Source organism: Nelumbo lutea, chromosome 6 (genome assembly GCF_056320005.1).
Source record: "Nelumbo lutea isolate HS-2025 chromosome 6, American lotus-T2T, whole genome shotgun sequence".
NCBI lineage: Eukaryota > Viridiplantae > Streptophyta > Magnoliopsida > Proteales > Nelumbonaceae > Nelumbo > Nelumbo lutea.
Window position 1 is genome coordinate 29,835,330 of NC_142689.1, and position 24,292 is coordinate 29,859,621.

At 38.2% G+C, this 24,292-nt stretch overlaps 1 protein-coding gene across 6 annotated transcripts in view; it reads left to right on the forward strand.

The window, feature by feature from the left end:
* Nucleotides 1–24,292, forward strand: part of MSH4 (MUTS-like protein 4) — an 89,068-nt gene that overhangs the window by 5,235 nt on the left and 59,541 nt on the right. For 4 of the 6 annotated variants that reach the window (XR_016100185.1, XR_016100186.1, XR_016100187.1 and 1 more), the window contains exons 6-9: nucleotides 5,771–5,817; nucleotides 6,004–6,114; nucleotides 22,994–23,069; nucleotides 24,162–24,234. Coding sequence is in view for 3 of the 6 variants with exons in the window: in XM_088948025.1 (XP_088804151.1) it covers nucleotides 5,771–5,817; nucleotides 6,004–6,114; nucleotides 22,994–23,069; nucleotides 24,162–24,234 (307 nt within the window). In the remaining 3 variants the exon portion in view is untranslated. The remainder of the gene's footprint in view (nucleotides 1–5,770; nucleotides 5,818–6,003; nucleotides 6,115–22,993; nucleotides 23,070–24,161; nucleotides 24,235–24,292) is intronic. The other 2 variants (XM_088948026.1, XM_088948027.1) reach the window with 2 other exon arrangements.

Consider the following 24,292-nt stretch of genomic DNA (forward strand, 5'->3'; position numbering starts at 1 on the left):
TGTATAGCGACAAGCTTCCTCCTTTGTAACTTGCAGGGGTTCCCCCCCTGTTTTGTATATCTCCTCTTGTTCTCCTTCCCCCCCCCCCCCCCCCTCTCAATAAATCTTGGTTAAATTTTCTCAAAAAAAAAAAAGGACATGGGTTGTAGTAGTTAGAAATGATTTGGCTTTGTGCTAAAGAATGCCAAAAGTTCAACCCCCAGATAGCTAGGACCAACATCGGGTAATGGCCTTTCTACATGCCACTTAACAGAATAGAATGGTGGAATAGGATTCATGTAGCTGAGCCCATATAGTTGGGACATGGCTTAATTGAGTTGAGTATTTGGAGTAAAGATAGGGGAAACAAAAACACAAGGGAGAAGGGGACTGTCAAACAGTTATTGGCTGGTTGAAGAACCAAGGTGAACTGCCTTGGAGGTTTAAGTCAAAGGTAAGGCAGGCACTTGCTCTAGGGGATTCTATGAATACCTCATTCAATTGGAGTCCTAGAAGTGCTAATGCATAGGCAGATGCTTTGGAAAGAGCAGGTGTTTTAAAGGACAGTCGGAATGGGAATGTCCAAGGCCAGGTTGTAATCTGTAATTAATTTTTGGATGTTTTACTACTTTTGTTTTTTCTTTCTTGTCTGTATCTCCTTTTGGCTGGGGAGGCTTTGTGGTTGGTGTTTTGTACTGTACTTTTGTTATTACTAGTTGATTGGTAAAATTTTATCTGTTATTTATAAAAAGCTCCCCACCACAGGATCTCCTGACATCTAGTTGCTCCTAAAAAGCCCTCATAAGAAACAGAACTTAAGAATGATTTCAGCAGAGAAGAGATGTCTTTTGAAGGAGAAGCTAGAAAAACTTTAGCATTTAAGCCTGCATCCCTGCCACATGTCTCCATCCCATTGATACTCGTATCAGATTCAATTGGGAATCTCTGCCATTATTTCCCCAAGCAATGAAAAATACCCTAGCATCAATCCAACAAGTTCCAAGCCCACCATCTCCTTACTCAGGCACATCATCTTCCAATTGATCAAATGGCATTTTTTTGTTTACAATGTTCATTTTGCTAGCTCTTTATTGTATAAGAATAAGACCTAGTTAATGCATTTAAAACAACCGGAAGGTCAATAATAAGTATTATTATCCTAGCTTAATTATTGAATCCTTAACCAAATTAACTAACTAATTTAAGACCTTGAGTACTATACTCGTCATTATGCTGACCTGAAAAGAAAAAGAAGAGGGAATAACAGTCGAGAAGAAAAGGGAATAACAGTCAAGAGAAGTCTCTCTCTTGATCGTCGATCCATGATTTACTTCTATTCATTAACAGTTTGAAAATTACAACTCTTCCCCTCAAAATATAAGCTGAATACAGAATAGAGGAAACAATAGGAAAAGGACAAAACTACCCCTGCCAACTAACTTCAACACTCTCCCTCTAGCTGGAGCATATATATCATATAGTTCTAGCTTGTTACAAATATAGTCCAGCCTTGACCGACCTAGGCTTATAGTGAAGATATCGGCTACTTTGTTTTTTGATTTGGTATATGGTGTGATAATATCCCCACTTGTCACTTTCTCTCTTACAACATGGCAGTCAACTTCAATATGTTTGGTTCTTTCATGCAACACCGGATTGGAGGCAATATGTGCGACAACTTGGTTATCACAAAATAACTTGATGGGATGACCAACTGGAATGTTAGTTTCCTGAAGAAAAATGTTTCAACCAGATCAATTCATGGGTAACATGAGTCATTGCCCTGTATTGACTTTAGCATTGCTCCTAGCAACCACACTTTGCTTCTTGCTTTTTCCAAGTTACAAGGTTCCCACACAAGAAAGTACATGAAATAACCTGTAGTAGGTTTTCTGTCCATTGGGGACCTTGCCCAGTTGGTCCCTTTCTTATACAAAAACCCATGACTTGGGGCACCATTTAAATATCTCAACACTCTCATAACACCATTCCAATGAGTAGTTGTGGGAGTACTCCTGCACCGAATGAGATGTTAGGTATACTGAAAGTGAGGTGGTTTAACTTACCTACAAGTCTTCTATACCTTGCTGGATCTTCTAACGACTCCCCTTGATTGTTAGTCATCTTCACGTTAGGATCCAGAGGAGTCTCCATCGGTTTGGATCCCAACTAACTGGTTTCCTCTTAACACATCCAAAACATACTTTCTCTGTGAGAGAGAGATTCCCCACTTTGACCAGAAACCTTGATGCCGTTGATAGATACACTTGGGCTAACCATGTGCTTCGTTTGTTTTGTAAATATAGCTTTGCAGATGTCATTTGCGAGTCCTTTTGCAGGGCTTTTAAGAGCTATGGATCTGTTTTAGCTTTGTTCCAGTTCAACTGAATGAGATATTTGTTATTTTGGCCCCAAACTGAGGTAGTAAGTGGCTGAATGTCCTGTTGTCCAGCCCCTTTGGGGTGTGCTGAGGAATTTGAAAAGATAGGATTAGGTGAACATTTGAAGATGAGAATAGTCAGAGGTGGAAAATGATAACAGATATCTGTTTGATGTTAGCAGATTGGGTTCTATCCCTTGGTGAATTTAAAGATGCACATGTAAGTGATTTTCAATTGGATCAATGAGTTCTTTTGGAATTGGTTAATAGAATGGAGGGACATCAGTGTAGTTAAGTGTTTTTTTTTTTTTTTTGTTGAGATTCATTGCATCTTTTGATGGTTTTGGTGAAATTTCTTACATTCTATTTATATATATATATATATATTTTTTAATAAAATTCTTTTCTATAGAAAACCCTTTTATTATTAACCTGAAAAGGCGCTCAGTCCAGGTCACGTAGGGGGTCCTGATATGCATTCTTAGTTTGAATCTAGTATATCTTCTTTCCCTTAGTCACCTAGTATCTTTCAATCTTGGGTTAACAAATGAACAAAGGGAATCCCCTAAAGGTCCTAATGGTGATCAGATCGTCCATCCGCTTTTGAGTGTCGACTATCTTCTCCACCTACAATGGACAACTTTGGGTGTCAACCATAGTTGTCAAGGCGACATTTAGGTGGGTGCCTAGGTAACAAGGCACCCTTGGAGGCTTGCCTCGCCCAATCTCCAAGTAGTTTTGTACATTGTGTTATAAACTACTTTTATATTCTTATATTAAACTAAAATATTTGTCTGTTTATATATTAATTTCTTTTTATTATTTTCTTATTTGTTAGGATTTAATCAACACAAACATTTCTAAATGCTGTATTTAACACTCAGACTTCAAAACCTGAACCAGTAAGTAAGGAAAAACTTAAAATTGTCTTATCAACATATTATCTTCTTACACATCTTCTTCTTCATCTTCTTCTTTCACATTTTCTTTTCTTCTTTTCCTATAATAAAATAGGGGTTCAATCTCCATACTTTTTGAGTTATCTTTTCTTTCTTATTTTACTTATGAATATGTTGGTTTTCTATGCTCCAACATGAAATTTATACTTATGAAAATTATGGATAATTATTAAGGAAATATGGTTATGGAACCTAGGGAACTACCCTGGGATATATGTTTTTTACTTAAAGGCAACTAGGCGACAAGACGCCCCCTATTGCCTTGCCTTGCCTTGGTGCCTTGAAAACTATGGTGTCAACAAAATGGAAAAAAATCTCCCCTGTTCTCCTTGAAATCCTTTACCATGTTTTGTTGTGAAAATTTTAAGAAATTCTCATGCAACATAATTCACTTAATTGAGTGATTGAGTTTTTATTATTTTGGTAAAGCCCATTCAGGGGATCATATGGATGTTCCCCTTAATTACAGACTTAGAGAAATGAATACATAGAACAAAAGAAAAGAATAATTGTGTACTTCTTAAAAGGAACTTTTCATTTGCATTTATTTTACATACTTCACATGTACAAGAATGAGAATACGAAAAAAAAACAATTGAGAAACTTCACAACAATACATTTCTCTCTTTCTTTTCTTTTCGATACAAAGAAGATTTCCTTCTCACTTCTTTCTTCACAATAAGCTATAGTCAATCAAATGAAATTTTGATTATAGACGGCTTTAATCCTCTGGATTTTGTATACAAGAAGGGAACCGTAGTCATTCAAACTGAATATTTGATTCTAGATGGTTTTTATCCCTTTATTCTTCATTTTTGTTTGAAGGGAACCATAGTCAGCCCTTGGGAATTAAACTATAGATGGTTTAATCCTTAACTTGACTTGATAGATGGACCATAATCAACCAAGTAAAAGCACCTGGTCGTAGATGGTTTCTTTCCCTCTATTTCCTTTCTTAAAAGTGAAAAAAAACAAAAGAGAGAGGAAGAAGGATACATAACAGAAGACATATATAGGAAGTATTCACAGAGAGGACTTTCCTTTACGTGCCTGTATTAGTGAGTTTTTTTTTTCCTCCCTGTCTTCTCTTGAGAACTTCTCTCTCTCTCTCTTTATTTTGGATTTTCTTAAGCAACTCTTAAAGTGGTTTTCTTTGAGACACAATTTTCTCTGAATAGGACACTCTAGTTCCCTCTTAAGGAGCTTAAATAGGGAATGGGGTGGCTATTTTTTTTTTTTTTTGATGAATGGAGAATGGAGTAGTTATGCAACTAGCCAACTACCCTCTCCCCCCTAGGTGAAGGACACCTGCCGTTCCCACTTAAAGAGAGGGAACTCTTGTATGGGGCACCTTTGGTTTTGATGATTTATCTAGCACACTAACCAGCTAGGCAGCTACTTATATGGGTTATAAACTATTTAAATACTATTTGGGTTTAAAAAATCCTTCAAGAACCACTTTCTTTTTTTTTTTGTTTTTACTTATGGCATCTCAAGATTTTTCTGCATTCTCTTCCTCACTAACATTATTTCGACATACATATATTTGCAAGAATAAGTATTATATAATTAATGAAAGGGTTATAAAGAGATTGTTTTCTTTGTGTTTTTCAGTATCATCATTTCTACATTCATATACTTTTAAACAGTAGTGATGACGGTGCTTAGGCTAGTGAATAATTGTAAATGCAGTTTTTTTGTACACAGGCTTTTAGACTTGTAGTTAGCACTACATGGAAGCTTCATGTGCTCACAGAAGCATATAATCTTAGAGTGCTATAGCTACATCCTTCCATGTTGTTTGGGGCACTTTTGTCTTATGATTGTCATTTCTTCATGCATTTACTGTTTAACTCCAGCTTGTTGTTAGTGCTCATAGGCAAGCTTCATGTTCTCAAAGAGGCATATAATCTTACAATGATATAGTTACTTCCTCTCAATTTTGTTTGGGGCATTTTTGCTTTATGAAGTTGGCTAGTTTTCCTTGTATCTTGCTGGTTATACTTTTCTTTTTGATTACAATATAACCTGGATATGCTTGTCTTATTCATCTTTGTTCATTTGCCTTTTGCTCCAGTTTGTAGTTTTGTTTTGTTTATGAAGAAACCATCATATTTGGGTAAATAATTAAATATCTAAAATGACTTTTTTGCCCCCAAAAGTTGTTATTTTCCTTTTTTAATGTTGCATACAAGTTTTGGCATTGCCTGTGTTTGAATATATGTAGTTCAGTATATTATTTCCGAAGTTTTAAGTTCTTCCACTTTGATATGTTTCTGTATGATAGCATTTTAAAAATAAGATTTAAGAATAGGTTGCTCAAGGTAAAAACTTTGCTTTTGTTACACAAGGGCTGGTGCTTGATGTGCTTGTCTTAGGATGGTAAAAGTTGTTCTTTGTCTTGTCTGTGGTTGACTCTAACCTCTAGCCTTATTGTCACCAATTTTCCCAGGTTACCTTTAATGGTTCATTTGACCATATGAACATAGATGCTACGAGGTGAGTTTCTAATGTAATCAATAGAACTAGTACTTATGTGTTGAATTATCAGTTAAAAAATAGATTCTTGTAATAGCTTATTCATTTTATTGACATTGCTTTGCATTCAAAGGTCATTGAGAAAATGATATATTCTTTTGTATGCTCTACTTTTATTTGATTTCTTTGATGACAAACCTTTTCTAGCAGTGTTCAGAACTTGGAAATCATTGAGCCATTGCATTCCACCCTTTGGGGCACTGGCAACAAAAAGAGAAGTCTATTTCATATGCTTAAGACAACAAGAACCATTGGAGGGTATGTTAAATTAACCTCATGGTTTGCTGTTACAGAAGATAAAACACCACTCTACAATTCTATTCTTCTCTGCATCATATTGTTAAATAATAAACACTTTAAACATACAACTCTATTGAAGAGTCTTCCTTAGCTATGGTATCAGCCAAGACATTAGCAGTCCTAGGACCCACCTGAATGAGCCATTTGAATTATTTCCGAGTGCTTGCACCTGTCTTACAAATGGCCTATAACTTCAAGGGATGTCCTATTGGGCTCTTATCCATGCTATGATTGTTTGACAGTCTCCCTCTGCTATTATGTATATGCTCCCTTGCGTGGAGAGAAGCTTTAGACCTTTGATAAGGGCTAGGAGTTCTGTCTTCAGTGTATTTCCATGCCCAATTGGGGCTGAAAAACTAAGGCAAATATTGCTCTTACCATCTCTTGTTACTAATGCAATTTCTGATTGCTCTGGGTTACCTAGGCTGCACCAATCGAAATTGTGTTTCAGTTTCTGGTTTCAGGTGCTGCCCGTTCTACTTTTCTTTGCTGGTTTATCTTCAATTTTCTTATTTATTCATTTCTTTTCTCTTTTCATGATGCTTTTTCTCATTTCAATAATTTAGTGCATTAACTTTTGACACTGAATTTGAGTTTGGTTAAGAAAAGTGTAACATAAAAATGGTAGTTTATAATTGCAGAAGAGGAGGCCTAATTGGTTCCTCTCCCCTCATATGTACTTTCTTTGCAATGGAAGTGGTGAATCCACTTCTGATCTTTTTATCTCCTACTTTTTTTTTATAGGAATTTTATCTCCTATTTTTTCACCTTTTGCATTTCGGAATAGGTCCTTTCTTTCTTTGACGATTAAGTCTTTGGAGATGTGAAAACTATCTTCTCTGTACCATTTGTCAATTCAGCTGAAGAAGGGGAAATATCTTATGGAGATGCACTAGGGCTGTTATTATTTGAACTATACGGGAGGAGAGAAATGTAAGAATTTTCATCAAGAAGGCAATTTCCAAGAAAGTCATCATAGAAAACATCACTAAAAGAGTAGCACATTAGGTTAAAACTTTGAAATCATTCAAGTAGTTCTCTATGGATGGCATAATAAGAGGGTGTCATACTATAGCACACTCATAATTAGATATAAGTGTTGAGGAACTCTTGCTAGAAGTTTTGAGGAATAGAGGCTTTGGGGAGAGATGGTGTAATTGGATGAAGGGTTGTATTACCCCTTATCACTTCTCAATCTTAGTGAATGGAATAGCTAGGGACTTCTTTCCTGCAAAGAGGGGACTTAGACAAGGAGACCCTTTGTTACCTTTCCTCTTCACCTTTGTGAGCAATGCTTCTTGATCAATCCCTTAATTGGTATTCCGGGCTTAATTAGCTTGTGCAGTTACTTCACAGCTCTTTGTCGTCTTCTAAGATCAACTAGTGATTTAAAAGGCGCGCCTAGGCACTTAGGCGATGTGCATTTTAGGGTAGGCGGCCTCACCCAGGTTCTAGGCGCAGCCCATTCAAAAGGCGCACACCTGGTGCGCCTAGGTGTGCGCCTTGCACCTTAGCCCAAGCGCGTGCCTTTTGAAAATTTGCTGCTTTTTCCCTTTTTTGAGTCTGGCCGTTGGGCTAGGGGCTCCGCCCCATGACCTCTATGCCATGCCCCTCGAGGCTAGCCCAAACAAGTCCATGTTAGGGTCTTAAGTTCTTAGATTCAAGAACCCCCTATTTGGTAATGTTGTCCATTCATTCATCTTAATAAAATATCTTCTTAAAAGCAATTTAAAACTATAAAATTATTATTTTTTGTGTGATATCTAAGAATTTAAGACCCTAACATGGACTTGTTTGGGCTTGCCTCGAGGGGCGTGGCACAGAGGCAGCTCGTAGAATTAGGAATGTAATATATCACATTAGCTACTTGATGCAAATGAGAAAAAAAAAGAGATTGTGGGTTTTATATGCTTGAAAATGTTTTATATGTTTGATTTCATTTTTAACTTCTCATTTGAATATGCTTTACATATTATATTTATGTATTTTAATTTTAGATAATAGGTTTTTTGAAACATTTATTTTAAAACTTAAGTTAATATTTTTATTAATATTATGTTTTGTAATTTTTTGATTTTTTTTGCATTTTTTTTAAATTGTGCGCCTTGCCTCAAAAAGGCGCACGCCTCGCCTTGCGCCTTGTGCTTTTAAAACACTGAGATCAACAGATCCTTCATCTTCACCATTATCATCTTCATGGATAGCTCCCTTGTTTTGTCTTCCATCCCCTTCATTGATTAGGGGTGCTCCTTGCTGGATTTCTTCTTCTTTAACTTCCGCTCACAAATCTATTTGATGAGATGATGGAACAAGCTGAACATGGTGGCTATGCAGATGATATAACCAAGAAGGTAAAGGTGGGTGTTTCTGATTTTAATGGAGATTTACATTCTCAATCTTTTTTAGATTGGCTGGCTACATTGGAGGAATGTTTTGATTGATATGACATGACCGATGATTGGAGGATCAAATTTTCACATATGAAGCTTGGTGGTCATGCTGAAGTATGGCGAAGAAGCATAGAGCAACGATTGAATAGAGGTGATGGTCCTATTTCTACATGGTCAGAAATGAAGAAACATTTGAGGGACAAGTACCTCCCAATGGACTTCCAAGATGAGTAATATGAGGAATTGACTAACCTCAATCAAGATACATTGTCTATAGTTAAATACATGCACAAATTTGATCAATTATCTATTAGACGTGATACTACTGAAAGTGAGAGGCAAAAGTTGGCTTGATTCAAGAATGGACTAAGGGCTGAAATCAAGAAAGAGATGGTAACTGTTTGAATATTTAACTTGGAGGATGCCTACTAAGTTGCTGTCAAAGAGTTTAAAGCAAACAAATACAAGGCAATTTGTATCACAAGCCGGGGAGTATGCAGCTTGTAAGCAAGCTGATGGGGAAAAGACTTCTAGGCTGGCATATTCTAATGCCAGCTCTAATAAGCCTAGTAGGTGTAGACCTTGTGAAGGGGCTGACTATAAGAGTAAATCAGTTGTTAGTGGTGTTACTCAGAAAAAAACAGCCTAATACTAGTTGCTTTGGATGTGGAGGAAAGGGCCATATGGCTTACCAATGTCCTACCAAAAGCCTTAATATCATTTATGAAGAAGGCATTGAAGTGGTGGATGATCCAAATGATGACTTGGCTAAAGAAGAGGATTATTCCTTCACTGATGATCATGCTTTAGATGAAGACAACAACTATGTTGGTATAGTTTGGCGTATTCTTGCATCCCCCAAAGGAAGAAATCCAGGAAGATTGGCTTCGTACAATTGTATTTCAAACTACAGTGAAAAGTGGAGACAAGTATTGTAAGCTTATCATAGATGGTGGCAGTAGTATGGATGTGATTTCTGAAGGCATTGTGGATTGGCTGAAGTTGACACCACAACCACATCAACAACCATACAAAATTGCTTGGGTTGATAAGACAATATTTCCAATAACTAAATGAGCTTTTGTTCCTATTTCTTATGGTAGTCATTTTGATTTTATTTGGTGTGACGTTATTCCTATGAATGTTACACACATATTGCTTGGAAGGCCTTGGTTGTATGATAGGGATATCAACCATTTTGAAAGGGAGAATACCTATCACTTCCTATTTAATGGGTAGTGAGATATTATGAAATCAATGCCATCGGGAGTTACATGTTGGAGGTGTAGCAAGTCATTTTGGTAGAGATAAGACCATTGCTATGGTGGAAGATGAATTTTGTTGGCCTAGTTTGAAGAATGATGTTGCTCGTATATTAAAGCAATGCAAGACATGCCAACTTGCCAAGTTGCCATAGGACGAAAGCAGAACATTGGGCTATATACACCACTACCTATTCCTTGTGATGGGTTGCCCAAGACTGCTAGGGGTCATGATACAATCTATTGTTGTGGTGGATTATTTCTACAAGATGGCTCATTTCTTACCTTGAAATAAAACACATGATGCTTCACATATTTCTACTATATTTTTCAAAGAAGTGGTCCAACTTCATGGCGTGCCTTCTACTATTGTATTAGATCGGGACACCAAGTTTATGAGTTATTTTAGAAGACACTTTGGAAACTACTCAATACTCAGCTGAAATTCTCTACATCGTTTCACCCCCAAACAGGTGGTCAGATTGAGGTACTAAATAAAAGCTTGGGAGATTTTTTATGTTGTCTAGGTGGTGATTATACTTATTGATGGGATCTAGTGCTTCCAATAGCTTAGTAAATAGGTCTACAGGAAGGATTCCATTTGAAGTGGTGACTGGTATTCGGCCTAAGCGAACAATTGACTTAGTTACCTTACCACCAGGAAGAAGTCCATTTGGAGCGAGGAAAATATTTTCTTTTTCCTGTGGATGTTAGCAGCTTGTTAATGGAAGGGTTTTTCTTTTGATTGAAACATATTTTGGATGTAAAGGTTGGTAGACTAAGTTCAGTCATAAGTGTTGAGATGTTCTTAGTTTGTATGCACACGTTAACGAAATACCATTCATTAAGTGAACCTTTTTTCTTTATTAATACAACTCTGAGTTGTTGCTGATAAAATTAGAAAAGGAAAAAGAATCAAGAATCAAGGACTTAAATGACTATGTACAAGGAACTAAAATCAGTAACTAGGAACTAGACTTGAAGGGTCTGAAAAGAATGGTTCTTGAACATTAGATCAAGGTCAACACTTATCTTCTACTGGTGGCCTTGGTGGAGTAAGCACCACTAATACTTCATGTGGAGTTACCACCAATGGTATGAAATTTCTGAGAAAAAAACAAAATATCAAATTTTATCACTTGAATGTAATTTTCATTGCCTAGAGCTAATTTAGTTGTTGCAAATGGATTGAATGAGTGTGGTATTCTGTTTTTGCTTGGATTAGGGCCAATAGGCATGGTAATTTTCAGTAAGCTGTCTTATTGGGAATGGTAAGGATTTGCCCTTTTTTGAGAAAAGAACAAGGATATGTCCGATTACTCAAAATTTAATATGCAAGCATAGTTTCTAGAGCTGTCAATGGGTCAGGTCTGGGTCTGGGACAGGGTTGAGAACCAATTGTTGATTAGTTATATATGATAGACCCAGAACCAAACCAATTATTAACCGGGATAATTGTAGGTCTGACCTGATTAGACCTAAATGTATTTGATACCATCATTAACAATGTTTTTTCATTACCTCCCCACCCCCGCCCCCACCCCCCACCCCCCCAAAAAAAGGACTTGAACTAACATTAGAATTATGTTTTTTCATTTTAATAAATTTTACTTTGTTTTACTCCATGAAAGGTTGGTTTTTTAGTTTTATCTGGTTTGATGGGTTATTAGTTCATCTGGTTTAAGGGAATGCTGAATGTTCCTTTTAGTTGTTGGGCTTGGGGTTGTTTGTATATTTGGGTGGCTTTGTCAACACTCTTCCATCATATCCTGCATTTTATTTTAATTGATTTGCATTTATTTTGTTACAAAAATTATCTTACCTTTTCCGTGATGTTGATAGAGTCATATCTGTTGGAAAGTAGAAGATTGACTCTCTGATTGATTTTCCATAATTTTCGGTCCATTAGTTTAGGAAACTTAATTTCCTAGAATCATGGGATATTAATTGGATTATCCCACTGATATAGAAAATAGTTTTTTAGGAAAAGTTAGTTTCCTATTTTATCACCCTATAAATTAGCTCTGTAATTCTATATAAAGTTGTGTATATGCTCCTTCCAAGACAATACAATCAATTCATTTTTTCTCTCAAATTTTCACATGGTATCAGAGCTGGTCACGACTTAATCCACACATAGTATCTCTTTGGTCATCTCTGCTGCTGGTTAAAGAACTCTCTAACAGTATTTGGGAGGTTCTTGAGTGTCCTTGGTTCTTCTTCGAGATCGGCTACAGATCTGAACTCCACATTTTTGCTTCTTCTGGACTGCTGCGCCATCGGATTCATCCTTTTTTCTTGGATCTCTTTGTAGAGACATCAGATCAGTCTGAAATCTTTGATCTGGTGTTGCCCAGAGCAGATTTACTGAATCCCTTTGGTTTGGTTTGAATCAGTTTTGATTTTGAGTGGTTTCGATCCACTCTTCAGTTTGGTGGAGCATTACAATTGCCTTTTTTTTTTTTTACATTGGCTGAAAGATTCTTTAGGCCTTCATCGCCAACCCTTACTAAGTTTTTCAGACCTTCATTGTCTGTTTTTCTCTCTTTCTTGAAGCCCGTCCAATATGTCAGAAACCACTGTATCAAATACCACTGCACAATCGGAAGAAGTTTCCTCACATCAAGCATCTGGCGACCTGCAAAACATTCAGGCAGCATGTAGGTTGAACGGGAAAAATTATTTGAAGTGGTCTCAGTTTGTTCGAACATATTTAAAAGGAAAAGGAAAGCATAGCCATCTCTTAGGGATGGGACCGAAGGAAGGAGATCCAAGATTTGATGCATGGGACGAAGCTGACTCCATGATCATGTCATGGTTATGGAATTCAATGAACCCTGAAATCAGCGACACATGTATGTTTTTATCCACAGCTAAAGAGATCTGGGATGCCGTCCGACAAACATATTCAAAAGCACGTGCTGCAGCACAAGTGTATGAAATCAAAGTGAAGATTGGAGCAACTAAACAAGGTAGCAAGACAGTTACCGAGTATGCAAATTTACTGCAGAACCTGTGGCAAGAACTCGATCATTATCGGTGCATTGAGACTAAATGTGCAGCGGATGCAGCAATCCTAAAGAGTTTTATCGAAAAAGATCGCGTTTATGACTTTCTTGCAGGACTCAACGCAGAATTTGATCAAGTTAGGGCCCAGATTCTCGGCAAAGAAGAGGTACCATCTCTAAACGAGACTATTTTTCCTATTCATGCTGAAGAAAGCCGTAGGGGGGTTATGCTTGAACCCCAAGTACTAGAAGGTTCAGCCATGACTACAAGGATGGAACAACCGAAAATACTGGAAGGAATGAAGACAGATTTGTCCTCTGCATGGGACAACAAGGAGTCTCTTTGGTGTACCTATTGCAAGAAACCAAGGCACACCAAAGAGAAGTGTTGGAAGCTGAATGGTAAACCATCGAATAGGGAATGGGGCTATAGAGGAGGACAACAGAAAAGTCGAAGTCAAGCTAACTTCACCACAAATCAGCCGAGCCAAGAAAAGCCTTCAGACAAGACCGAGTTCAATAAGGAGGAGATCAAAAAGTTAAGGGGGCTTCTTGGATCGTTGGAGAAACCTAGTGGTACAGGCTCTCTTGCAATCTCAGGTAAGTTTTCTATTCCTCATGGACTAAATGTCTCAGATGAACCTATTAGGGATTTATGGGTTGTTGACTTAGGAGCCACAGATCACATGACTCACTCCTCACTACATTTTAGCACTTATACCCCCTGTCCAAGCAATCGAAAAATAGCCATTGCAGACGGTTCCCTTACTACCGTAGCTGGCCTTGGGGATATCCATATTAATCCATCACTTACACTAAAAAGTGTCCTTCATGTTCCAAAATTGTCCATTAACCTGATATCCATCCAAAAACTCACCCATGACATGAACTGTAATATGCTTTTCTATCTTTCTTACTGTATATTTCAGGGCCAGGATTCGGGGAAGAGGATTGGACTTGCTAAGGAGAAGAATGGACTCTACTATCTTGAAGAATCATGCAAATCAAATATTGTCCAGGATAAGTTATCTCTGTCATTCCTTTCATCATCCAACAAAGACACCATTTTGCTTCATCACTTTAGACTAGGACATCCATCTTTTGGAATTCTGAAAACTATGTTTCCCTCCTTGTTTAAAGGATTGAGTGTTGAATATTTTCATTGTGATGTGTGTGAATTTGCAAAACACAAGCATGTGTCCTTTCCAATCAGTAACAAGAGAAGTTCAGTCCCATTCTTTTTGATCCATAGTGATATATGGGGACCCTTCACAGTTCCAAATGTGTCTGGCTCACGATGGTTCGTCTCTTTTATTGATGATTGCACTAGGGTCTTTTGGATCTTTCTTCTTAAATCTAAATTAGATGTAAGTAGTGTACTCCCAAATTTCCATAGCATGATCCAAAATCAGTTTGGGGTCAGAATCAAAAGATTTAGATCGATAATGCACGGGATTATTTCAACCAAACTTTATCCCCATATTTTCAAAAAGAAGGGATTATCCATGAATCCTCCTGCATTAGTACTCCACAACAAAACGAAGTAGCAGAAAGGAAGAATGGTCATCTACTAGCTGCAACCCGAGCCTTACTTTTCCACCAGCATATTTCGAAAACCTATTGGGGGGAAGCTGTGCTTATAGCCGCATAAATTATAAATCGATTACCTTCGAGGGTGTTGGGATTTAAAACACCAATGGAAACACTTTCTCAATTTTATCCCGATCTACTTACAACAAATAATCTCACCCCAAGAATCTTTGGATGCACTGCTTTTGTGCATGTTCATACCCATAATAGAAGGAAGTTAGATCCAAGAGCTGTCAAGTGTATTTTTGTTGGTTATTCGTCCACCCAAAAGGGTTATAAGTGTTACCACCCACCTACTAAAAAATTCTGTCTCTATTGATGTCACTTTTGAAGAAAAAACACCATATTTCACTCAACCTTATCTTTAGGGGGAGTCCTTGTCATTGATTGAAGATAAGGAAAGAGATTTGTTCCCGCTTGGTCTACCTACAGTTTCTCAACACCCAAACTCAACATCTATACCGGTTCAATCCGTATTTGCACCTATCGAACCACTTCAAACCAAACCAACTTCTTCACCAATTCATACCAGACCCATGACAGAGAATGATGAACTTTGTGACTCTATGAGATTGCAGGTGTATTCAAGAAGAAGAAACCAGGATCCTAATCTTGTGCAGGTTCAAGATTCAACTCCTAATCCCGAGAATGAGGTAAACACAGTTCCAGAAATTTCTTCTGAATTAGCATCTGACCAGGATCTTCCTATTGCCCTTAGGAAAGGCACAAGAGAATGCACTAAACATCCCTTGTATCCCTTTGCAAATTTTGTGTCCTTTAAAAAATTTTCGCCATCACATAGGAGTTTCCTAGTTAGTCTAAACACTATTCATATTCCTAATACTTTATCTGAGGCATTATTTGATGAGAAATGGAAAGATGCTATGAGAGAAGAGATGCAGGCTCTAGATAAGAATCAAACATGGGAAATTGTTGACCTACCACCAGGAAAGAAACCTGTGGGCTGCAAGTGGGTTTTCACAGTAAAATACAAGTCAGACAGCTCTCTAGAAAGATACAGGGCTAGACTCGTGGCAAAAGGATATACACAAACCTATGGTGTTGACTATCAGGAGACATTCGCTCCAGTGGCTAAGATGAATACGATAAGAACTTTGTTGTCACTAGTAGCTAACTTCGACTGGTACTTGGAGAAATTTGATGTAAAGAATGCTTTTCTTCACGGTAATTTAGAGGAGGAGATATACATGGATATTCCTCCGGGCTTCAAAGGAAATCTAAAAGGAAATAAAGTTTGCAGGTTGAAGAAAGCACTATATGGTCTCAAGCAATCACTTAGGGCGTGGTTTGGAGGATTTACTAAAGTTATGCTTGCCATCAGATACAAACAAAGTCAGGGAGATCATACACTCTTTATAAAGCATTCGGATGCAGGGGGAGTCACGGCTCTTCTGGTATATGTCGATGACATAATTGTGACAGGAAATGATGAAAAGGAGATGGAAGCCTTGAGAAGATGCCTAGTCAGAGAATTCGAAATAAAAGAACTTGGGAGATTGAAGTATTTTCTAGGGATTGAAGTAGCTCATTCCAGAGAAGGCATCTTTATCTCACAACAGATATATGTAACAAATCTTTTAAGAGAGATATGAAAGTTAGCATGCAAACCATCCTCCACACCGATTGAGCCAAATCACAAATTTGGAGAAGCAAATGAAGATCCAGCTGTGAATAGGGAAATGTACCAAAGATTAGTAGGAAAACTTATATATCTTGCCCACACAAGGCCAAACATAGCATATGCCGTGAGCGTGGCTAGCCAGTTTATGCACTACCCCAAAGAGGTTCACCCACAGGTGGTCTATAGGATACTACATTACCTAAAGGCTAATCCTGGCAAATGAATCTTGTTTAAAAGAAACACTGGATTAACCCTAGAGGCATACATCGATGCAGATTATGCAGGCTTTCCCATGGATAGGCGGTCCACTACAGGTTACTGTACGTTCCTTGGAGGAAATCTTGTGACATGGAGGAGTAAGAAGCAGAATGTGGTAGCTAGATCAAGTGCGGAGGCAGAATTCAGGGCAATGGCTCAGGGAGTATGTGAATTACTATGGCTCAAGATAATTTTGGAAGACTTAAAGATCAGATGGGAAGGTCCAATGAGATTATTCTATGACAACAAGTCAGCTATTAACATTGCTCACAATCCCGTCCAACATGACAGGACAAAGCACATTGAGATAGATAGGCATTTCATAAAGGAAAAGCTGGATGGTGGATTAATTTGCACTCCATACGTCTCAACGAATGGTCAACTGGCAGATGTGCTGACAAAAGTGCTTTGCAGTGTGGCATTCCAAGGACTTATCTCCAAGTTGGGAATGAAAGATGCATATTCACTAGCTTGGGGGGGAGTGTTGAAAAGTAGAAGATTGTCTCTCTGATTGATTCTCCATAGTTTTAGGTCCATCAGTTTAGGAAACTTAATTTTCTAGAATCATGGGATATTAATTGGAGAATCCCACTGATATAGAAATTAGTTTTTTAGGAAAAGTTAGTTTCCTATTTTATCACCCTGTAAATTAGCTCTGTAATTCTATATAAAGTTGTGTATATGCTCATTCCAAGACAATACAATCAATTCATTTTTTTCTCTCAAATTTTCACAATTACCATAAATGGTGCTTTCTTCTCAATATCCTCCATGCCTTCGTTACCACAGCCACATCCTTCTTGCTTCCTACGAATATTGAACTCTAGTTCTGGCACTATGATGTCCTCTAGATTTTTGCTTCCTATAGGTTCACATGTTTCTAGTTGTGAACTCTTGACAGTATGGCCGACCAAAAATAAGAGGAAGAGAAGAGAAGAAGAAGAGAGATGAGAGTGCAGAAAAGAAGGGATTTGCAATGTAATAGTGCTGGCGGTGCCAACCTTTATTATAATATATATAGGGCGGCAGAAATAACAATAGGAAAGACCCTTGTTCCCCCAAGTACAATAACAGACATAACAGAAGTGAAAAAACGAAATAAAAAACACTTTAACTAGCCAAACAGACCCTAATACCAACAACTAAATTATTTTAACACTCCCCCTCAAGTTGGAGCATAGATGTCAATCATGCCCAACTTGTCACACAAATCTTTGTGCCGCACATGATGAAGACCTTTGGTGAAGATATCTGCAAGTTGTTCTTCTGAGCTGACATATGATGTACACACTTCTCCATTTTCAAGTTTCTCTCTGATAAAATGCTTGTCCACTTCAATGTGTTTCGTCCTATCATGCAGGACTGGATTAGCAGCAATATTGATGGCAGCTTTATTGTCATAGTAGAGTGACATAGGATTGCTCACTGCAAAACCCTGTTCACCTAACAAATTTTTTATCCACATGATTTCAGCAACCCCATGAGCCATCACTCTATACTCTGCTTCAGCACTAGATCTAGCCACCACACTTTGTTTTTTACTTCTCCATGTGACCAGGTTTCCTCCTACAAAGGCACAATACCCATTGGTAGACTTTCGGTCATTGACTGCTTCTGCCCAATCTGCATCAGTATATACTTCCACCTTTAAGTGACCATGTTTCTGGAACAACAAACCAGCTCCGGGAAACTTCTTGAGGTATCTCAAGATCCTCTCTGCAGCTTAAAGTGAGTTGTCCTAGGGTTATGCACGAATTGACTAAGGACACCCACTGCATAGGCAATATCAGGCCTGGTCATAGACAAATACAAAAGTTTCCTCACGAGTCTGGAATTTCTTCATATCTTTCAAAAACTCTCCCTGACTGTCTCCCAGATGATGATTAGATTCAATTGGTTTTGCCCCCAACTTGCCTGTATCTTCTAGTAGATCTAGTACATATTTCTGTTGGGAAATACAGATGCTCTTGTGAGAGCGGGCAACTTCAATTCCAAGGAAGTAACGTAAGGGGCCTAGATCTTTCACCTCAAATTGAGTGGCTAAGAATTTTTTTAGTCTCTGTATTTCAACCTCCCAATCTCCTGTGATCACTATGTCATCCACATACACAATAAGAGCTGCAATTTTACCTTTACCTCGTTTCACAAACAGAATATGATATGACTGGCATTGTTTGAACCCCATCTGTTGAACTGCTAAATGGAACTTACTAAACCAAGCCCGAGGTGATTGTTTCAACCCATATAAAGATTTTTTTAACCTGCACACCTTTTGTTCACTGCCTTTGGCACAGAACCCTGGTGGTTGTATCATGTACACTTCCTCTTCCAAGTCACCATTCAAGAAAGCATTTTTGATGTCCAATTGGTAAAGTTCCCAGCCAAGATTTGCTACCAATGAAAGAAGAATCTTGATAGAGTTCATCTTGGCTTGGAGAAAAAGTTTCTGCATAGTCCACTCCATATACCTGTGTAAAGCCGCTTGCTACCAGTCTAGCCTTGTACCTTTCAACGGTTCCATCAGCCTTGTGTTTCACGGTGAACACCCACTTGCAACCCACTGGTTCCTAACCTTTAGGAAGGTCTACCAACTCCCAAGTGCCATTTTTGTGTAAAGCATCAATTTCTTCATGGCATCTGTCCATTCAAGTTTAGATAAAGCTTCTACCACATTCTTAGGAACGGGGACACTATCCACAAAAGGGAGAAAGGCACGGTATGAAGGTAAAACATGATCATAGGACACAAAATTAGTGATAGGATGATTAGTGGTACAAGAACTAACACCCTTTCTCTTAACAATAGGACTATTAAGATCATTGATGATAGGTGAATCAACATTTAGAGGAACAGACATATCAACAGGAGCAAGTGTACCTGGCTGATGAGACAGATCTGCCTCGGGTGAATCCGATGATGTTGGTTGCATAGTGTCAAGTTCCACGGCTCTTGAACTCCGTTGGCTTTTATGGCGACGATGAAAAATCCGGAATGGAGGAGGATCGGGTAAAGGAGGTAGTTGAGTTTGAGTCGCCTGTTTCTCCTCAACCCTACTCTCCCCCTGAGGAGAAACCGAGAAAAAAGGTTGATTCTCAAAGAAGGGTACATCAATGAGACATAGTACTTGCGAGAGATGGGATCATAGCAGTGATACCCCTTTTGAGATAAAGGGTAACCAAGAAAAACACAACGAATAGCCCGAGGATCAAGCTTATCGCGAGTAGGGGACAGGTTATGGACAAAGCAACGACACCCAAAAACACGCATCGGAATGGTGGAAACGGGGCTATAGGGAACAAAAGATGATGTGGGGCCTTATACTCTAGTAGCTGAGAGGGCATGCAATTGATGATATATGTAGCACACATGACTGCATCCATCCAAAACCGTTTTGGCACATTCATATGAATTAATAAGCCATGATCTACTTTGAGAAGGTGGTGGTTCTTTCGTTTAGACACACCATTTTGTTGGGGTGTCTTGGCACAAGAGCTTCGCTGAAGTGACCCACTCGAAGCAAAAAACTCCGTGAGATCACTATGGAAATATTCCTTCGCATTGTCAGATTAGAAGATATGGATTTTCGTTTGGAACTGAGTGAACACCATGCGTTGAAAATCTTTCACAATTTTTGGCACTTCATCTCGAGATCGCATAGGGTAAATCCAAGTGTATCTAGAATAATCATCAATCAAGGTAATGAAGTACTTATAGCCAGTGTCAGTAGGTAGAGTAACAGGGCCCCAAACATCAGAATAAACAATATGAAATGGAAATTCAGATCTTTTATTTTGAAAGAGTAAAGAACTATAATGCTTACTCAATTGAAAAGTCGGACACTGTAACTGACTCACTGACAAGGACTCAAACAACTTTGGAAACATAACTTTTAATGACTCAAAAGAAAGATGACCTAGACGACTATGCCATAAATAGGCTTGACTCTCACTTGAAGAACTCATGGACTCTGTAGCCACAAGACCAGCATTATTCTCCAACACGTAGAGACCATCCACCATGCTTCCTCTACCAATCGTCTTCCCCGAGGCCAAATCTTGAAACACACATGAAGATGGAAAAAAATGACCAAGTAGTTCAAGGAGTGAGTTAGACTACTAATGGACAGCAAATTAATAGGTAATTTTGGAACATGTAGTACATTAGGAAGGGTAAGGCCAAGTGGGAGAGGTATGGTACCTCGGCCAGCTATGATAGAAAAAGAACCATCAGCTAGTCTTACCTTATCTCTTCCAGAGAGAAGGTTATATGTCTGAAACAAAGTTGACTTACCGGTCATGTGGTTTGAGTCTCCGGAGTCAATAATCCAAGGAGAATCATTGGTATGAGATGACACATGGAAGGTTGTGGCAGCATTACCTGGTGTAGACGCAAACGGGGTAGAGGGGGTAGGACCAGAATCCATCTGGCGGAGAGTCCTACCATACAATTTTAAATGTTCACGAAAGGAGTTGATAATATCTTCCTTAGGGTCAGAACTGGGATGCCTCTCCTGAGTTACCAAAGGACTAGTCTTTGTTGATGCCATATTAGCTGAGTTATACCTTTTTTGATTTTTCTGGCCTAGTTTCTTGCTCTGATCAGGTGTTGACTTCTTACCCAAATCCTGTGCCCATTTAGATTTTCCATGGAGATCCCAACATGTATCTCTCATGTGTCGTGTCTTCTGGTAGTGAGTGCACTAAAGTTTGCTCTTATCATCTATTTTTTATGAGAGTCACCTTTTTTAAAACCACCTCCGACATTTGTGTCTGAATTTCCCCGGACATCTAGGGCAACTGACTCCCCTTCTACACCATTCATCACACTTCTTCTAATCTCTTCTGACTGCACCAAGTCATACACCTCCTGAACTGATGGCAAGTCTTTACTACCCAAGATTTGCACCTTGATGGACTCATACGAAGGATTCAGCCCTAGGAGGAAGGCAAAAACTCGTTGCTGAGATACAAGTGACTTATATGCCTTTGCATCTTCATCACACTTCCAATTCACATTCTAATAGTGATCAAGTTCTTTCCATATCGATGTCAAATCAGAATAGTACATCGAGAGACTCCTCCCCCCTGCTTGCAAGTAGAGGATTCAGCTTGTAGTTGATATATCTTGGCATAGTGTCTCTGCTCTGAATAAGTGGACTTCGCTTGTTCCCATATCTCACAAACAGTTTCAGCCCACATAAAAGTCTTCCTTACTTGTGGCAGCATGGAAACCAAGAGCCAAGACATCACCATACTATTCTCTTGGTTCCACCTATCATATTCAGCACTTCCATACTTCGGTTCCTTCACTCTCCCATTGGTATATCTTATTTTTCCCCTAGCAGTGATGTAGAGTTTTATTCCCCTAAACCACTCAAGGTAGTTCAGACCATCAAAGGGAATAACAGCCATGGGAAAACTCATATCCATTCCCCCACTCACTCCATTGTGGCTCCCTGAAATCTCTGAAGTAGCAGAATTCTCAGACGACATGGTCAAAACAGATAATCAGTCCCAAACACCAGACTTAGGACCCCTCCTTACTCCACAAAACAATGCTCCACTCAGTCCACACCCACACACTTGGGTTTAAAAACAGGTTGAGCACAAACAGTACCAAATTCTGGACAAAACAGAGGCAATATTCGGCAGATTTCAGACCTGTACGGTGTTAACAGTCCCAACCTACCAGCCTTCCAGAATGTCTAAAGCCATTAATCAGCAAGAGAGATCCTTATCACTTATAATCAAGTCAAATTATTGAGATGACAGGTCATCCTTGACCTACAGTCGTCTTAACACATGAACAGGATCACATGATCCAAAAAAAACAGAGGTATACAGATCCGACAGCATTCAGCAGCCCAGATTCATTTGGTTTTCACTTGGTACACGACCAAGAATGGTAAAGAAGAGAAAACGGAAGAACTGTACCAGTTGTAGAGCTGTTTTACTCAGTCCAAATTCAGATCTCTGTTCCGCCCAGGTTCAGCAGGTCTGTTCGATCTGTTCTCTCAGTAAAGGTTGTTCGATCTGCTCTCTTTAGTCAGTACTCCTGCTCTGATACCATCTTGACAGTATGGCCGGCCAGAAATAAGAAGAGAAGAGAAGAGAAGAAGAAGAGAGAAGAGAGAGCAGAAGAGAAGGGGTTTGCAATGTAACAGTGCTGGCGGCGCCAGCCTTTATTATAATATATATAGGGTGGCAGAAATAACAATGGAAAAGACCCTTGTGCCCCTGAGTACAATAACAGACATAACAGAAGTGAAAAAACGAAATAAAAAAACACTTTAACTATCCAAACAGACCCTAACACCAACAACTAAATTATTTTAACATGAACCTATTAAAATTTTATCAAATCTTTTAAATTATACCTATATAAGTTCACATTTTATAGATAATGTGGGCATATGGCCTAGAATGTGAAATTTATTACTTTGGGGTAGATAGTTTTCTAGTTTTCCATTACACTGGTTGAGATGCTTGAGCTATCTTCTGAAGGCCATGCTTTTTTCTTGTAGTGTTGTCAGCACACATGTATGCTTATTATTTGTTCTTTTATGACATGGAACATTTATTTGTAACAATACCAATGAAAAGAAAAAGTTTATAATGATGCTTGAACTGCAAGAATATTTGCATATGACCCATGTAATTTGGCTATTATAATGAATTTCCTATCCAGGACTAGACTACTCCGAGCCAATCTTCTTCAGCCTTTAAAAGACATCGAGACTATCAATGCTCGTCTTGATTGCCTGGTACAATATGAAATATATGTTAGCCAACTTCTTCTGTCAGATGTTAATTAATGAGTATAATCTTATTACTGAAGAGGTAGGCATCTTCATCAGCATTTCATTATATGAGTTATAATGTTCTTATAATATTCTTAATTGCATTCTTTATTTACTCTGATAGGATTTATTATTTTCTTATCATTGGCATACTTGAAGATGTGAGCAAGATTGAAGTTTGCTTTGGCGAAATAAGATACAGCCATAGGAAGAACAAGGCTTTTAGGATAACTACTTTTTTATCAGTCGGATAACCACATTTTCTTGTACAACGGTTGTATTATTCTTCATGTCAATTGGATTCTTGTTCAGAAAAACTATTCTCTGCTTTTTCTAATTAATATCAAACTGTAAAAAATTCTTTTGAAAATTTATAATTTTAATTGCTTCCAAAAGACCAGGAATGCTTGATGTGACAAAAGTGATGACCAAATGGTGTTGATGAGAGATGACTAGGTAAAAGAGAAATTATTGTGAAAATTTATTAAATGATCTAATTCCTAGGACTGAACTAGAAACTTTGGGTACTTGTCAACCAGGGTATTTAAAGTAAAATAAGCTGGAGCAAAGATGAATGTAAGGAGGCTTTGGATCCGTGATAATGCCTTGAAATAGGTTTTGGAATTATCTGTGGCAGTCAAGTTCATCTCTGTTCTTTCGGCAGTGGTTAGAAATTATCATATGCCATGATAGAATAACATGACTACAGCTCTTTAGTGGGTTCTGCCTTTAGCTTTTGGGGAATTAGTTTGTGCTACCTTAATATGGAACTTAGTGGACTAGTTCTGTTTTAGACTCTAGCTTGATCAGGTGGTTCTTTTTTTGCTGTTCCTTTTTTTCTTAAAGTTTTTATTGGGAAATAAATAGAATTAACAATTCGTGTTTCTCATTGAAGTTTCTGCAAAAAATCCTTCACATATTCTCATAAAATACGTGTATATTGGTTTTCAGCAAATGTTTTCTAAAGATATAACATGGAGCATCATTCCACAAATAGAAATCTGCTATTACAATATTTATGTTTGTTACACTATATCTGATGAATCTTCCCTCCAGGATGAGTTGATGAGCAATGAGGAACTATTCTTTGGGCTCTCACAGGTTCTTCGTAAGTTTCCTAAAGAAACTGGTAAGCAGAATTTCTTGAAAATAGTACATAAGATGCAGTCTAATAGAGAGAGAAGTTT